The sequence below is a fragment of the Labrus mixtus genome, chromosome 16, assembly GCF_963584025.1.
Source record: "Labrus mixtus chromosome 16, fLabMix1.1, whole genome shotgun sequence".
Taxonomy (NCBI): domain Eukaryota; kingdom Metazoa; phylum Chordata; class Actinopteri; order Labriformes; family Labridae; genus Labrus; species Labrus mixtus.
This window is the reverse complement of record NC_083627.1, coordinates 7,227,515-7,245,855: the sequence shown is the minus strand read 5'-3', so window position 1 is coordinate 7,245,855 and position 18,341 is coordinate 7,227,515. Positions and strand designations below refer to the sequence as shown.

Below are 18,341 nucleotides of genomic sequence, written 5' to 3'. Positions count from 1 at the left end.
TGGGACAGACAGAGATTGCTTAAATTCAGATGATTGATCTTAAACCTTCAAGTTAAGTCTCATATTTATGAATGTTAGGTCTAGGCGTCTATTTGCCCATATACTGTCTGGCTACATAAAGGCATTAGCCCTGTTCCTGCCTCTGGTACTCCCTCCCACCATGTCCACAACACTGAATCTCTCTATATTTTCTAATGTCATCTCAAAACACTTATTTTTAAACTGGCATATTCTACTTGACCATTATCCATCCTGTCTCTCAAATCATCTTCATAATGATTTTATAGCCTACACTATAAATTTGTATTATTAGGCTACTTTGTTGTTTTATCTCTGCTTTAAAAGCGCCTATGAATAAAATGTATTATTCTAATTATTGTTATAGGCCTGTTTAATACAGGATGTCAATACTCAGATGTCACGATCAGAAGAAATATAAAATAAAAATTAAAAAAATGTAAAAACATATAATAAACGATCAGAAACAGTTCCGCTCCGGGACACCAGGGGGCGCTGCGCTGTCTGCACACTTCCGTAAGTACACGTCATGCAAACAGCAGCCTTAACCTTCTGAGCATGCGCGGAACCAACTCCTTCAACGGCAGCGGTCTGAAGAGGAGCAGTGAACGGTAACTCTCTGTCCTTTTCTATGTGTTTAAACTGTAATTACTGCTGTAATGTGATGATTTTATGTGCTATAACTATGTACCCAAACACATCTGATTATTTAATGTACCTGTTTGTGACGTTATCGCTGTTTTTGAGGTTATTGTGAAGATAATTAACAGTAAATGTCAGTGAACTGTCCACGTCAGCGTCAAACAGAGAGCTGCTGATATCTAAATAACATTAAATATTATTGTTCATATCTGCTTATTAACACTGTTAAACTATAGATACGTGGGTATTATAAGTTAAATGTAAATTTAAAATATGAATTAAACGTGTTGTAATACTATCTCCGTTTGAAGCTAACTGTTAGCACTTAGCATTTTGACCTTTTCTTCACAGAGCAAAATGTAAATAATGTAAAATAAAAACGTATTCAATGTTACCTTTACGTGTTTATCACTGTAAAACATTTATATGAAAACTATACTCTTCACCTATACCTCTATACCTGACGGAGTCTCTGATCTGTGCTCTCTTTAATGTGGTCCATCTCTTCTCTTTGTTTCCAGATGATGAAGATGCTGAACGTGGTTCTGGTCCTGGCTCTGCTGGGTCTGGGTTCAGGAGAGGAAGGAGCTCGTCTGCTGGCCTCCAAGTCTCTGCTGAACCGATATGCTGTGGAGGGTCGAGACCTGACGCTGCAGTACAACATCTACAATGTGGGCTCCAGGTGAGAACTTCATTATAATGTTTTATCAACTTATAATAATATTCTAATAACATTATAACTTCATTATAATGTTTTATCAACTTATAATTATATTCTAATAACATTATAACTGTATTATAATGTTATATCAATAGAATTACTTTATTGATCCCAAACTGGGAAATTGTGGCGTTATAGCAGCAGGTTATCCAACACACAATATGAGTAAAAAACACAATGTTAGTAAATTTAAACACAATATAATATTAACTACAAAGTGAATAAGTACTAAAAATATCAAAACTAAGAATGTGAATATATACAACCAGGATTTAACTAAGTATTACTAGTCTTAAATAGGAAGATTAAATATGGAAGATTAAATGTAAAAGTGCAAAAAACAGAGTCGTAAATGGTTGTAAATTAAATATGTAAGATTGAATGTAAATGTGCTAAAACAGAGTTGTAAATGGACAGTATTGACATAAGTTAAAGTGCATGAGTGTAGACATATTATAAGCAGAAGCTATACAATATAACGGCGAGTAGACAGACACATGAAGTGAACTGGTAATTATATTCTAATAACATTATAAATTTATTGTAATGTATAAAGACTCAATGTTATTTTTTTTGCTTTCTCTGTATCCCGTCTGACTGTTATCTGTGTCTGTGTTACCTGTGTCTGTGTCGCCTGTCTGTGTTACCTGTCTGTGTCTGTCTGTTACCTGTGTCTGTGTCGCCTGTCTGTGTTACCTGTCGGTCTCTGTTGACTTTCTGTCTGTGTGTTATCTGTGTCTGTGTTACCGGTCTGTCTCTCAGTGCTGCTCTGGAGGTGGAGCTGTCTGATGACTCGTTTCCACCTGAGGACTTCGGGATTGTTTCAGGGATGTTGAACGTCAAGTGGGACAGAATCGCTCCGTATCCTTTTAAAATAAAGTCTTCTTAACTTCCTGTCACCTGTCAGGATCTGCAGGCGTGTTTGACTCACTGAAGGTAGTTTTAACTTTCAGACGGGTCATCGAGCACACCTCTCTCTCTGTTCCTCAGGGGGCTCAGGTGCTTCAGTGACGCAAACAGAACCCTCACAGCGTGAATACAGCTTTTAGTTTTTAAACTCCTGATGTTTGATTTAACTGATGACCTCAGAGCGAGTAACGTCTCTCACACCGTGGTGCTGCGCCCCCTAAAGGCCGGGTACTTCAACTTCACCTCCGCCTCTGTCAGCTACCTGGCCCAGGAGGGAGGGCAGGTTGTGGTAAGACCATATTATTAACCAGATTATTAACCACTTAGTTATTAAACAGAATCAGTGTAAAGGTGAAGCTGACTTCTCTGTTTGTCCTGCAGGTTGGATACACCAGCGCCCCCGGACAGGGAGGCATCCTGGCTCAGAGGGAGTTCGACCGCCGCTTCTCCCCCCATTACGTAAGTGTTTGATTCTCTCGCTGTGTTTGATTCACTCCCTCACGTGTGTCTTCATGTGTCAATCATTTAATCAGGACAACACCATTTTGACATGTGCAGAGCTGTCCCACTGCTCGTACCTGTCACCCGGAACTTCCACCAGATACGTTTGTGTTGTGTTGGTTGTCAGCTCCGCTCCGGTACGGCTCCGTGCTCCCTCGTCCGTCAACACCCACAGACTTCATTTTAAGTCAGAAACGGCAGAAGTAGAAGCTGTTCCTTCCTGTTAAGTCCTCTAACATGTGAGACTTTGATCTCACTTTGAATTGCGCTGGCATTGATAAAGTACGAAAAGTTCAGAAGTTTTTTCTGCCAATGGGCGCGCGTGTGTCAATAAAGCTTTTGTCCAGAGTGAGTTCAAGATGAACTGATGCCCTGCTGTGTGTTTATTCCCCCATCATTATTCTTCTGGCTTCTGCACGTGTTGTAAACAAACACCGCAGTCGTTGAACGTCTCCAGATGTTGCTCGTCCTCACTGTGTCAGAGACTTTGGATTTATTTTTTTCTCTTTCTTTCTTTAAACAGTTCCTACATAGTGTGCTGGAAGGGATTCTATTCACTGTTTCTCTAATCAAGCTCCAAGCTTAGCAGTTCATACTTGTCCAGAAATCTATAAATAGGGGGGTCGTGTAGGAGGGTCTCCAGACATGCTCACTGAAAGAGAGAGCGAGCGAGGCAGACATATACGCAGTGAGAATAGTTTTGCTTCAACCACACGGCCAAAGACAAGGCCACATCAAGTGTGTGCATGGATATTTATCGGAATAACAAATGCCATTATCCATCCCCTCGTTCAGAATGAACATGTCTTTCCGACTGGCACGGATTGTATCAGGTGTGTTTATATGAAGCAGTTTTATTCTGAATATTTGTGTCCATGTTTGATTCTCTGGCTGTGTCAGTGTTTGTTTCTGTTTCCTGTTAAGTCCTTGATGCAGCGGCCGTTAGTTGACCTTCTTCTCTCTCTCCTCCCCTCACTCCTCCCTTACTTCCTGTCTCTCTTCAGGGTTCAGTCAATAAAGACTTATAAGGAATAGGGACGGTTGTGTTTTACGTATTTTCTGACTGTTCCTCCATGTTTTATTGTCTCTGTGGTTTAGTTGGACTGGGCTGCGTTTGGCGTCATGACTCTGCCCTCCATCGGCATCCCGCTGCTCCTCTGGTACTCCAGCAAGAGAAAGTACGACTCCCCGAAGGCCAAGAAGAACTGATGTCACACACCTGAGGGGGGGGCGGGCTGAGGGATTTTGAGGGGGTTGGGTAGTGGGCTGAGGGTTGTGCGGGAGGGGGGTCTGCAAGGAGCTTAATAACCCATATTGGGGTGAAAGTTGAATTAAACACAGAGACCAATAAAGTGACGATTTGATTTAATGTGAACACATTCAGAGTTCAAATCAAACTTTGAACGCACACACTCACACACCTCTAGGTGTGTGTGTGTGTGTGTCGCTCCTTCACGTCTGTAAACAGAAACTGTTTATTACTCTAACACGTGATGATTATGTAGTGTTGTGTTACTTTAATAAAAAGTATCGTTTGTTTTGAACTCTGACGTCAGGAGTCAGGAGACGGTTTGTGGATCTTTGAGATAAACGAATAAAATCGAGGTGTTTTTTTCTAAAGTTGTCTGAGGTGACTTTGTGAAACTTTAGAAACATTTAACAAACGTCATGAATCCTCCCCTCATCACATTTTATGGTTTTTGGATTAGAGCTGTTATAGATGAGTTTGAGTTTTAGTTCAGATTAATTAATATTAACGTTTGTTTTTGTTTCCTAATGAACTTACAGCATCTTTAATTTCTTACACAAAGAGTGAAACACCATCAGACTGTATTTACTTATATAGAAACACCTGGAGGGAGCACAAGAGAGGCCAGGTATGCTCACACACACAAAGTAAACTGAGCTCTGTATGTGCAAAAGTATACCATAAAATATTAACAATGTAAATAAGACAATAGTGTGGTGGGTGAGTAATGCTGAAATTAACATGATAACAAAATATTTGATTATTATGATTAATAGAGATGGGTTTAATTAACATCAGTGTTTCTCAACTGGGTCGGGACCCAAAAGCGGGTCGTGGGGTCGTTCTCAGTGGGTCCTGAAAGTGTCAAAAAGTCTAAAAATCACTGATTTAAAGATTCATTTTCGAGATAGGATAGTGGACAGATCCGAAATTTAGGGAGAGAGAGAGAGAGAACGACATGTGGGAAAGGAGCCACAGGTCTTTTGTACATTCACAGTGTGTGTTTTGGTTTCAAGGCAAGGCAAGTTTATTTATACAGCACATTTCAACAACAAGGCAATTCAAAGTGCTTCACACAAGACATCTAAAGCATCATGACAGAGGAAAGAAAAGAAACACTAAAATTGAGAATTGAAAAATCACTGAAATTATTAAATCTGAAAATATGTTCAAATAAAAATAATTCAAATGAAATTAATTGAAATAAATAAAGTAAAAATATAAAAAGAGTTAAAAGTTACAGTGTTAAAGTTTAAAATCTTATTAAAGTTGTTTAATGAAAAGCAGCTGTAAACAGGTGAGTCTTCAACCTCGATTGAAAAGAGCTGAGAGTTTCAGGGTTATTTCACAGCCACAGTTCTGACACTCTGAGAAGAAATAAAGGCTTATATTAAAATGTTATTCTCACAAATTTGGCTTTTAGTTGATTTTACAATACTAATCATACAATTGTATTAAAGATCATTGGATTTTATGAATACAAATCAATATTTGACATAGTTCTTAGTTCTGACTGTTTCAGTGGTTTCTTACATTTTTATTTTACACATTTAAAAACAACAATAAACATGTATTATTTAATAATTCCGTTTTTGTTTAAGGCTGACCACGGCCCGGAAATCTTTTTTTATTTTTATTTTTTTTTACATTTATTAGTCAACGGTGATCATGTGGCGCATGCGCAGTTGTCTCGAACGTTGGAGTTGAGACTTGTGAAACAGGTGGAGGAATGACTGAAGAGGTGGGAGTTCCGTGAACGCATCTCCAGTCTGAAACTCTAAGCGGCGAATCGGACATGACATCAAAATGTGAGTCTGTTCCGCATTCCTCAAACACACACACACGGACACACACACACACACACACACACACACACACAGCAGCAGCACACGGACACACAGTCCGGACTGGGATCGGGAGCAGACCAGGATCACGTCCATGGGTTAAGTCTGCGGTTCATCGGAGCATCAGAACCGGAATGTGAGGTGACTTTCTCTTGTATTCACGCTTCCTCCTCCAACTTCACGTTCAGACCCCAGTTCTCCTTCAATGTCCGTGTATGTGCAGGCTCTACGTCCGCGCTTTCCCAGGATGTAATACCTGCGTTTTTCTCTCTGATGTCCGCGTTTTCCATACGCTGTACAACATCTGCATTTTCCATATAATACACACGTTTTCCTCTATGCAATATCCGCGTTTTCCTATTTAATATCCGTGTTTTCCCTTAGGCTATTTCACATCTGCGCTCCTCTATATTATATCTGCGTGTTCCCCATATCTGCTATAATATTCGCGTTTCCCTCTGATTTATATAGATGTTTTTCTGTCTTCATGTTCTCCCTCTGTGTTAAAGTTGTTTTGATTTTTCACATTCGTTGTTGCTGCATTGAACCCTGGGTTTATTCTAGTTTTGGGACTGTGTTAGAGAGCAGGTTTGTAAAAGCATTTCACAGTTTTGTTGAACTCTTAAAACGTCAGAGATGATGATGATGATGATGCTGTTGAAAGCGCAACGAACCAGATGTCTGTCTGTCCAGCCTGCTTATCCCTATACCCATAGGCACACTTAGGGACCGTCTCAAAAGCGCAATACAGCTCCTCAGCGGGGGGGAAAAAAATCGTTAATTTTCTCCGTAGCAAATTTGATAATTAGCCATGATATCGTAACCATCTGACCACGAGCTACCTGAGTGTGAAACGATCATTTATGCTCCTGTAGAAGTTTTACATGTGTGTACGACATTCCACCTTGTTTTAAGAAAGACACGGTTTATTCAGAAAATAAATACACTACCCACAATCCTAGAGTGTCACAGCGATGTCTCTGATTGCTGGAGCTCGCCTTGAAAAAGTGTTTACCCCCCCCCCCCTGTAAACATCTGCTGTCAGCTGTTACAATATATAAACACAAAGTACGAGATATGACAACATTATTATGAACAATAAAAACACGACACTAGGGATAAATATGGAAAGATGGTCGACATCCTAACGACAGGCTTAGATCCCGCCTGCCTGTCAATCGGGTCAGCTATACGCGCCTTAAAATAACTAATCAGACCTTTTCATTTTTTTGAACTAGGCTGTAAACATGTTAATTTCTGCTGTGAAAACTGGCTTTTTTGAATGAGTGTGTATGTGACTTCAGCCTCTAGTGGACACTCAAGGAACTGCAGGATAATTTTGAAACACTAGAGGTTGCTACTTGGCCCCGCCTCTTCCTTTGACAACAATTAAACCGTTTTAATTAGATCATCTTTTTAATGTCTAATCCCAACGTGACGGTTGGCGCTGAACAGCAGTGTGCCACAGATTTACAGATTAAAGTTTGTGAATTATTAAACTTCATTCAGGCTCAGGCGTCGGAATACATTTCTCATGAGCTGTAAGAGTTGATGAAGTTCAGCAGCTATGAGGAAATCTCAGTGATGACAGGTGGAGATGTACCTGTGTGTCAAGTCATGTCATCATAGTGAAAGCTCCGGTGGTGACACCGGTTTCACTATGCATGAGGGGAGTTTTGCTGAAGTTATTTTTAGAACAGAAATCTGTCAAATGAAGTTCAACTGAATGAAACCTTTATCGCCCAGAGAGCGTAAAGTCAAGAGCTCGACAACAATAAAGGACTTCACATAACCTCACACGATTACATTTAATTCAATAAAGTGCACTGTGCCAAGTTCATACTGTATGATCAGAGCTCCTCCCTCCTGTAGGTAATGAAAGACTCTCTTATGAAAAGCTTTAAAATAATCCATAAAATCGGCAGCAGCTGTCCTGACATCCAGATGATGGCAGAAATACTCCACACATATGCCGTGTTAGAAATACATTAAGATAAACAAGGGGTGTTCAAAACAAACATTAAGGAGCAATATGTAGTGAGTGAAATGACAAAGTGATCTTACTATATGATCAGACTTTAAGGAAACATGCTCTGTTGAAGTGCTGGCTTCTCTGACAACAATGCAGCAGCCAGTATGTCCTCCTTCTAACTTTAGATTCTGGTCCTGAATGCTCTGGATTTGTTTGGACCAGAGAAGGTAGGCGGTTTTAAGGCACCCCCCACACGGCCGTTTTGGACGCCCCTCGGTTTGCCAGATATGAGAGCAGTTATCAGGTCAACAGGTGTTGCAGCGATGGAAGCGGGCAAGAGAACTGGTTCAGATAGAAGTGATTGTACCCGACCTAAAATAAGTTTCTAATAAGCTCCACGAGCAGAAACGTGTCAAACTAGGATCAATATTGGAGATGCTTTTTGAAAAATGGAGAGAGGTTAGAACGCAGAAAGGTTTACAGACCGATGCAGAGCTGGATAAACACTGAAGCTTCAGAGTCCACCACATGGCGACCTGAGAGAGCATCGACTCTAGAGAGGAGGGGGCGGGGGGAGAGACAGCTCTCTACAATGTTTAGAATTTAGACACTAGGTGTCAGAGCTACATACTGCTCCTTTAACGACCAGACAAACTGAGCTCTCGTGTGCGTGTCAGCCGCAGTGCAGCACCACTGAGTCTGAGTCAGAAATTTAGGTAAATATGATCTTAAGCAAAAATGGAGGAGACAGGCGAGGAGAGTGACATGTCATGTTGTAATAATCGATATCTGTTTGAATCCATCATTTAATCCTGTAGATTTTAAAAGTATGAAGTGGAGCTGCAGACGTGTGAAGCTGGCTACACTCTAGACGATTTTAGGTTTGATTATTATTGAAGTATTTAAATCTAATTTTAATTTCAGGATAGAACCAATCACTAGATAGAATGGGTGCAGGGTGAGTCATCAGGCATTTCAAGATTTCAAAATACTCAGATAATGTTTGATCGGCAGATACATGAACATTTAAGAGGAACGCTGGATTCAAACTTTAAAAAAGTGTTTTTTATTTCATCGGGATTGAACATTAAAAAAAAATGTATTCGTCTCATTTACTTCTTTAAATAAATGTCTGGATTAAAAACTGTGTGGATTTTTCTGTCGTCCGTCTCTCAGGTCAAACTGAAGAGGATGAAGAGTCAAAGTTCTCATGATGATGACGAAAGAGTTAACGATCTGATGAGGATGAAGTCCAGCTTCAGATAATCTGTCGGGACCATTAGAGAGATCCAACATGGCTGCCTTCAAACCTGAAAATGTGGAAGACTTTTATGAGATGGGAGAAGTTCTGGGGAGGTGAGAACGACTCGGATGTGTTAAAAGAAAACTTTATTCATCTGTTTAGTTTTAACTGTGTGATCAGAACATTTCCGCTAATAATCAATATTCCGATTCTGACCCGATTCAGCGGGCACTTCGGTCAGGTCCGGCAGGTGCGGGAGCGCTCCACTGGGACTCTTTGGGCGGGAAAGTTCATGAAGATCAAGAAGAGTCCGTGCAGTCTCCTGGGTCTGGATCGGGGCGGCGTGGAGCGCGAGGTCGAGATCCTGCAGGCGGTTCAACACACGAACATCGTGACTCTCCGAGACGTGTTCGAGAGCCGAGCGGAGGTGGTGCTGATCCTGGAGCTGTGAGTGTGTGTGTGTGTGTGTGTGTGTATGTGTATGTGTGTGTGTGTGTATTGTTTGTCAACTTAAAATTCCCTATATTAATATTTAGTGGGGCTTTTTTTTACGATTACATTTTTAAATCATGATTAATCGCTGAATGTCAATAGTTAATCACATGTTTGAAAACAGTCTTTGTTATGCTTTTATTTTGAAATCCTTTATTTATAACCAAACAATACTTCCTGTTTGCATACAAACCTGCTTTTATTGTGAAATAAAATAAGGAGTCATAATGGTCGAGCAAAGGTTACGACATTAACTTCGTTAACGGATCGATAAGTAAATGAAACCAGCTCAAAGGAACGGTAACAAAGGTGTGATGTCATAGGTCAATGTGTGATGTCATAAGGTGGATATTACTTTGGACTCGTCAGCTGAGCTGTCTGAGAGTTTGTTAAAGTGAAATGAGACATTCAAAGATGCAGCAGTGTCCTTCTTTTACATCACTGAGACTACAGGGAGACACTGAGGACCACTATCTACGGTGAGCCTGAAGGGACAAAATTTGATGTCTATATTTATTGTAATGGTTTGTAATTTATTGTTTCAGAGTGAGCGGAGGAGAGCTGTTCGACTTCATCGCTGGGAAGGAGAATCTTCTAGAAAGTGAAGCCATCGAGTTCATGAAACAGATTCTGGAGGCTCTGCGGTTCATGCACAGCAAGAACATCGTTCACTTCGACCTGAAGGTGACCTGAAAACACTCACCTGACGACGAGAACACTGACCTGTGTTCACCTGAAGACTAGAACACTGACCTATGTTCACCTGAAGACTAGAACACTGACCTGTGTTCACCTGAAGACTAGACTCTGACCTGTGTTCACCTGTAGACTAGACTCTGACCTGTGTTCACCTGTAGACTAGACTCTGACCTGTGTTCACCTGAAGACTAGAACACTGACCTATGTTCACCTGTAGACTAGACTCTGACCTGTGTTCACCTGTAGACTAGACTCTGACCTGTGTTCACCTGTAGACCCTGACCTGTGTTCACCTGAAGACTAGACTCTGACCTGTGTTCACCTGAAGACTAGACCCTGACCTGTGTTCACCTGTAGACTCTGACCTGTGTTCACCTGAAGACTCTGACCTGTGTTCACCTGAAGACTCTGACCTGTGTTCACCTGTAGACTCTGACCTGTGTTCACCTGAAGACTCTGACCTGTGTTCACCTGTAGACTCTGACCTGTGTTCACCTGTAGACTAGACTCTGACCTGTGTTCACCTGTAGACTCTGACCTGTGTTCACCTGTAGACTCTGACCTGTGTTCACCTGTAGACTAGACTCTGACCTGTGTTCACCTGAAGACTCTGACCTGTGTTCACCTGTAGACTCTGACCTGTGTTCACCTGTAGACTAGACTCTGACCTGTATATATAATAACAGTGACTTGTGTTTTCAGCCGGAGAATGTGATGCTGTCGGACAACTCTTCTCATCCAGTCATCAAACTCATCGACTTCGGCCTCGCTCAGCGTCTCCGTCAGGGGGAGGAGTATATCAGCACGAGTGGAACGCCGCAGTACATCGGTGAGAATCGACAGCTCTTCATTTACGTTCACAACCAACAGTTAAACAGGAGAGAGAAATATTTATATATTTATAAATATCAAAAGAGGGTCACCACGGCAACGAACACACTCCCCCCCCCATACGTCCCACATCCACCACGCACCCCGCCGTGTTACACAGAACTCCCTGCTAATTCTATATGTGTTTAATAAAGATTTAATTTCATAGAAACATCTCAGTTTGAGCCTTTTTGTGGTGTGAGTTAAAAAGAGCCAATTAGAAACATCTATGACATCATCAGGTCCGTCTGCGTCTCTGTATTCACAGATTTATTAACTTGTAAAAATGATGTTGTTAAATTAGTGTTAGTTATTTTGAAGATATTTTAATGTGATGATAAATACGCTTAAATCATGTTAACGTTCTACCAAGGATTAAAACGTGTTTTTAAAGTTCTGTAAGAGATGGTCTGGGCGGTTTTTAAACTGAACTACCCCGATCTCTTTCAGCCCCCGAAGTGATCAACAGTGAACCTCTGAGTACAGCTGCAGATATGTGGTGAGACGCACACACACACACACACACACACACACACACACACACACACACACACACACACACACACACACACACACACACACACACACACAGACGGCGCAGAGTAAATTCTTCAGTCAGAGACGAGTTCAGACGTGTTCTGATGCAACACTAACGACACATTCAAACTGAACAGTCAGACTGTGTTTGTGTATTCAGTGTTTTAATCTTCTCCTGACTTCCTGTTTTGTGTTTGTTTCTTCGACAGGAGCATCGGAGTCATCACCTACATACTGTGAGTGTGTGTTTGTTTTCTGACATGCGTGTGAGCTGATTTACGATCAGCTCACACGCCTCCACGATAAAGAGATCTGATTAGTCAGTAGATTCGTACAGTTTGAGCTCTAACCCTCAAAACCTGCTCCGAGGCAGCTTAGGAGGATACTCCTCTAACCCCTTTAATTACATGAATACTCACTGACGCTCCCAGTGGCCACGCCCCAATAACAGATCACACATGTTTTTCCCTCTTTGTGTCCTCAGTCTGAGTGGTTTGTCACCGTTTCAAGGCTACACCGACGAAGAGACTCTGAGGAACATCCTCGCCATCGCTTACGAGTTCGATGATCAAGTTTTCAGCACGACGAGCTCGATGGCCAAAGACTTCATCCAGAAACTGTTTGTCAAAGATCCAAGGTGAGAAGGATGTTGAAGTAACCACACGTGATTCAATTTACAATGAGACAAAAATTAAACTCATCCAAACAAAGAATGTTGGGATCAGTCCATTTCTGATTGTTTTTGATATTAGACAGTTTCTGTTGTTAAAGGAGCAGTATGTAGCTCTGACACCTAGTGTTTAAAATGGGTACTGCCTCCTCTCTAGAGTGGATGCTCTCTCAGGTTGCCATGTGGTGGACACTGAAGCTTCAGTGTTTATCCAGCTCTGCATCAGTCTGTAAACCTTTCTGCGTTCTAACCTCTCTCCAGTTTTTCAAAAGCATCTCCAATATTGATCCTAGTTTGAGCACGTTTCTGCTCGTGGAGCTTATTAGAAACATGCAGAGGCTTTTTAGGTCGGGTACAATCACTTCTATCTGAACCACTTCTCTTGCCCGCTTCCATCGCTGCAACACCTGTTGACCTGATAACTGCTCTCATATCTGGCAAACTGAGGGGCGTCTAAAACGGGCCGTGTGGGGGGTGTCTTAAAACCGCCTACCTTCTCTGGTCCAAACAAATCCAGAGCATTCAGGACCAGAATGTAAAGTTAGAAGGAGGACATACTGGCTGCTGCATTGTTGTCAGAGAAGCCAGCACTTCAACAGAGCATGTTTCCTTAATGATCATATAGTAAGATCACTTTATCATTTCAGTCACTACACATCTTACTGATTGCTCATTTCAACTCCGTTTAACGCCTGCGTTAAAACGATGAAAGGGGAACCCTCAAAACCACAAAAGAGACCATTTCCTCCAGGTCAGTTTGGTTCTCGCGCCAGAAAAGCTCTAGTTTCTTGAAGTATCTTTTCAGGGTCCTGATACTCATGACCATATGACGCTGATGCAAAGTATTTCCTTATTTGGGAAACCTTTACTAAAGTTTAACTTCACAAGATGCTCCACGTTCCTCATTCTCGAGCAGCTGCTGCTCTTCTGAAATAATGACTTTCGATCTCGTAAATGTATGACTTTATTACTCTCTCTAAATCTTTAATGTGGCCCTGATACTTTTTTGTATAGACTGACTTGATGTGACTGGTTATATCTCGTTGTTGTGTGGATGTTTGCTCTCTTCATTTGTGTCTTGTTTGTGTTTCAGAGAGAGAATGACAGCCGACGAGAGTCTTCTTCATCCCTGGATCAAAGTAAAGACGACTTTTCTTCGTTTTAGACCTGCCGAATGTTTCCGAGCTTTAAATCCTGTTTTCTCTCACCCTGTGTAACCGACTCTGATTCCTCCTGTTTATTTGTCATTTCATTAGTTGTCTCTTGGTGCTGTTTGTTTTCAAACTGACATCAGATGTTTTGCGTTGGTTTCAGCCGATCACTCGTACTCAGGCGACCAAAAGGAATCGCTCATCCATCAACATGAAGAACTTCAAAAAGTTCAACGCCCGTAGGAAATGGAAGGTTTGTCTTCATGTTTAGGATTTGGCTTTGTGTATCCCAAAGAGCTATTTGGCAGCATTCCTTTGATTCTTCATAACAATATGAATCGTATTATTGGCTGTTTCCCCCTCAGATGTCCTATAACATGGTGTGGATGTGTAACCGCTTTGTCCGCCTGAAGCTACTGTGTAAAAGCGCCAACCCGGATCCCCTCCAGGTGAGACCTCGTCAGGCCCCAGGGCCACAAGTTTTAATAAACTGAATCTTTAAAACTTTACTCAGAGAAATAAATTCTTGTTAAACTTTAAAAATGATTTGAAGAGGAGACACTGAATCTAATGTTTTTATTTCTTCATCTAAAGAAAAACTACAAAAAGAGAAGTCACTTTCTCCCTGTGCTCATAAAATGTGCATTATTAACGTGACTTGATGCAGTTTGTAAGGATTGGGTTTCTTTTAAACTGAGCTGATGTTTTGGCGTCTGCAGAGGGACTGTGAAAGTGATGCCGAAGACACAGAAACCAAACCAGCTTCCCTGCTGCGACGACGACTCAGCAGCAGTTCGTAAAGGTGATGATGGAGAGCTGAGGAAGATGAAGAGCTGAGAGGAGGAAGAGCTGAGAGGAGGAAGAGCTGAGAGGAGGACGACGAGGGGCTGAGGATGATGAGCTCAGAGGATGAGATGGAGAGCAGTTTGGAGGACGCGCTGCCCCGTCTGATGAGACTCTTTACTAAAGAACTTCAACAAACTTCTATTTTCTATAAAGTCTTCCGTCACTAAACATAATAATATTTTTGTAAATGTCGTCCTGTGTTTGTGATACGTCGGTCAGTGAGTAAATATCTGTAAAGTACACAAACATATAAACAACCATGAAACAAAAAAAAACAAGAATCTGCGTCACTGAAGTTTTAACTTAAAGGAACATTTTTGGTGCTTTCACACTCGTACAAAAACTCCTGAAAACTCCCGAAATTTTCAGGTTGAGCTGCATGTGTGGACGCAAACAGACTTCATTTTTTTTCCCTGCCAGCCTCGTTTTAATTTTTGTTGCATGTGAGCCGGGGGGGGGGGGGGGGGGGGTGAGATGATGTGTGATCGCCGCGGGGAAAAACCCAGGGATATTCATCTCCAGCGAGTGGAAGGGGGGTGAAGATGTTTATTCCCCGACGCAGGCGCATGACCATAGACTGCATGCAAGCAATCTAGGATAGTCTTCGCTTTGAGGTGCATGTGTGAACGAACAACTCAGGAAGATTTCAGGGGCAGGGAAATTGTCAAGACATTTGCACGTGTGGAAACGGTTGATGTGTTACTACCTCTGTCTCACATTAAGAGCTCTCGCTGTTCATTGTTATAATAAAGTCGAAGTTACTTCAGATCTGGGAAGAAAGATGTTTTAGTTTTATTTGGGTGGTTTGTTAATGTGACCTTACTTTCTTTATCATCTGTTTACAGTTCAATCACAGGATGAAGCACAGAGCAGTGAATCTAACGGGATGCAGCTGCAGCATCTTTGATGACTGTCACGGGTTAAGACAATATCAGAAAATATTTTATGTACGTTACCTGGTTTAAAGTGGTGTTTTAATAAATGGTGTTTTGGATTGATATGAAAGTGACTTGGTTCATGTGTCTCTCTCTCTGCCTAACGTGATCTTCTATCACAACATTTTGCAAGGGAGCACCAAAAAGTATCTTGTTCACATGCAGGGGTGTGTCCAGAGGGGCGGCCCTTTGACATCTGATCTGCCAACCCAGAATCCAAATCTATGATTGGCTGTTTGGCTAATCAGAGGCGGGACTTCAGATGAAATCAGCTACTCTGGCTGTTTTTAACAGGCTGCTGATAGTTTTCCTTACAAGTTAATTTTGTCTTTGTTTCTGTGCTTTCAGTTGTAAATTAATATTTTTCCCTTCACATACGAATTTCCAAGGAAAAGATTGTTGCACGCGGTTTAACTTGCGATGGACTATAAATGTATTTCTGCAAGTTAGACAGCTCACAAGAGTTTGAGTTCAAAGTACTGTAAATTATTATAAATTATGTCGAGTCCCTAAAGCATCCAGCTTAGACATGTTGCCAAATTGTGTTACTTACAAGGACATATCATTAGTGGGGTTTGCCCCCTTTAACTCCATGCCACCCCTGCTTAAGGCAGTGCCATCTTTAATCTGACCAGCACAAATAGTCTCTGTGATTGTCGTACTATATATGGAAAGTTGCTACACGTACAAACAGCTACATTTTTCATGATTTTGAAGCTTAATTTTGTAAACTTATGTTTTTTTCGTTGCTGAAATTTGGCCCGGTGGTTAATAATACATTCTTCTTTTGTATAAAAAACTAATATATTTTTTTGGTTTACAGGGACTTTAATACATTTTTTGTTTGTGTATATAGTGACTATATTGTAACAGCCCTACATGCAGGAAGGTTCTGCAAGAATAGCATATTTTGGATGCCCAGGAATCCTTTTACAGGGAACTGAAAAATAGGAAGCATCATTTTTACATGCTGGGGGAAAAAAAAGGTCAGTGTAAAGTTCAAATGTGGGCCTATTGTTTTTTTTGTTTAACACATTATTATGAAACACTAAGTTATCATATTATTACTACAAACCTTTCATGATAAGATGCCTGATCAGGATTGTGCATATACAACTCTTAATAGTGAAGAAAGCAAGATGGGTCAGTGTGAGATATTTCTACCATCAGCTCTGGGAAAGCATAAAGTTTTTTTTAGAAAGTTATTGAGACTTTGTGTTGTAACATTTTCAGATTTAATGTTGTTTGTTTTACTTTCTTTGGCTGACTGCAATATACTGCAAACTTGTCTTTGATTGTTTATGTTTTGACTTTTGTTTAACTGTGTTGAAAATGTATATCATATCAGAATATAAGATGACACATTTACTTACTGAGATTTTGAGCAAATGGGATCTTGAGAAGTGCTTTAATAACAGTCGTTATGCCTTTTTACAGCGGCAAGTATCCATATGGCTTTATTAGACTTGATTATATCCTTGCAGCTTTAACTGCCAGATTATCATGCTAAACTAATTTTATAAATGCATCCATGATACTCACAACCAGCTACTTAGGAGAGTAGAACTGGGCAAAACTTCAGACTTCACATTCTGAGAATCCTCTGAGAGAGCTCCTAATTTAGCTTACAAAATCCTAGCAGGATTTTTTTAGCCTAGAAGTGACTAAGGAACATTCTCAGAGCAACTCTGAGCAAGGTAGAGACAGAAACATTTATCTTATTGACAGGGCGTAGTTGATCCTGTTGCTAGGTATGACACATTGTTTGAAATCACATGTCCACTGGTGCAGCAGCTTCTTCACATGCTGATCGTTACATCATCATGTGAAGAGCCTTAACTAGTCTTAACTAGTGACTGGATGCACCTGTAAAGGTAACCACATTCAGAGAAGTCAACATGCATGTCTCACTTTGCACATTAAAAAAATCGTTGTTGGCTTGAAATGCCTGCACAAATCTTTTTTTTTGGCTGTTTGGCACAACTATGATTCAATAATATTCTTTATGTCCTGTTTTTAAGAACATTTCTCTGTTTTCTCCTCAGCTTGAGAAACTCTTAAGTCTGTTAAAAGGCCTCCTCACTACTCCTCACAGTTTTACACCTGAGGAGCTCTCTTTGTGAATAACTTTAATCAAGTCAATAAGAGCAACTCTTAGTACTTAGGAGGCTTCATGAATACAGCTCCAGATGCTGTGGATAGTCTGTGTTTTGCAATAGACTGTACTTAAATAATACATTTTCTAGTCTTCTGACCATTTAGAGCACTGTGCACTTAAGAATTTAATACTCACTTACACTAAAGACTACGCCTTGTGAAGCGATTTGGGGTTCAGTATCATTCCACACTGATGGGTGGAGAACAAGCTCAGAACAGCCTGGGATCTTAACTTAAAAAAATCAAGGTAACACTTAAATCAAACATCAGATCTTGATAAACTAATCATTCAATTTGAAAATCTTTACTGGTGTACTTTGTAGAATATTTGTCCAGAAAATGACATGACAAATCATTGATTGATTACAATGACTTGTGATTTCTAAATGGACAGATTGATATCCATGAAGTTTAAGTGACTTGGTGTTATACTGTGATGAATAAGTAGTATAGTTGATTATACTGAGCCACAGTAGGTAAAGTTACAGTTTACACAGTGTGAGAGTGCCATTACATCTTTACGCGTCAACATAAGATAGATTGGGGAAATATGATATCCTTCACTGTGGTGCTCAAATGTTAGGCAACAATAACTTAGAGGCTAGAAGTTTTCTTGAATAATACTCAATATATGGGTTTATGTTATGAATCAGTACAGAACAGAACCTGTGAGAAAGCAGGAAAAGGGTCAATTGGCTAATTTGATATAGTTAAGATTTATTTTTCTATTTTATAATCGGGTGTGTACTCTGGAGCAGAATGTTTACGCTTACCGGAAATGGACTTGAGCTTGTTAGACACTTATCTACTGTAGTCTTCTGACTACTCAGAGCACTTTAACTCCGCAGCTACCACCTACCCATTCACACACTGATGGTAGAGGTT

General features: G+C 40.7%; 2 protein-coding genes across 3 annotated transcripts; both read left to right on the top strand.

The window, feature by feature from the left end:
* The first annotated feature begins 516 nt into the window (after positions 1 to 516).
* Positions 517 to 4,411, top strand: ssr2 (signal sequence receptor, beta). Its single transcript, XM_061059812.1, has 6 exons — positions 517 to 629; positions 1,182 to 1,342; positions 2,144 to 2,242; positions 2,471 to 2,579; positions 2,672 to 2,749; positions 3,890 to 4,411. Exons 2-6 carry the CDS (start codon positions 1,182 to 1,184, stop codon positions 3,998 to 4,000), a joined length of 558 nt encoding a protein of 185 aa, XP_060915795.1. The 5' UTR covers positions 517 to 629; the 3' UTR covers positions 4,001 to 4,411.
* A 1,363-nt stretch (positions 4,412 to 5,774) lies between these two features.
* Positions 5,775 to 15,373, top strand: si:dkey-240h12.4 (death-associated protein kinase 2). 2 transcript variants are annotated; one of them, XM_061059546.1, is made up of 12 exons: positions 5,775 to 6,020; positions 9,033 to 9,212; positions 9,325 to 9,546; positions 10,137 to 10,275; positions 10,993 to 11,119; positions 11,611 to 11,659; positions 11,907 to 11,933; positions 12,182 to 12,334; positions 13,461 to 13,506; positions 13,682 to 13,771; positions 13,884 to 13,967; positions 14,238 to 15,373. In XM_061059546.1, exons 2-12 carry the CDS (start codon positions 9,151 to 9,153, stop codon positions 14,316 to 14,318), a joined length of 1,080 nt encoding a protein of 359 aa, XP_060915529.1. In that variant the 5' UTR covers positions 5,775 to 6,020; positions 9,033 to 9,150; the 3' UTR covers positions 14,319 to 15,373. The 2 variants fall into 2 exon arrangements, with proteins under 2 accessions (XP_060915529.1, XP_060915528.1); XM_061059545.1 differs by having other exon boundaries at positions 5,775 to 6,025.
* The last annotated feature ends 2,968 nt before the right edge of the window (positions 15,374 to 18,341 follow it).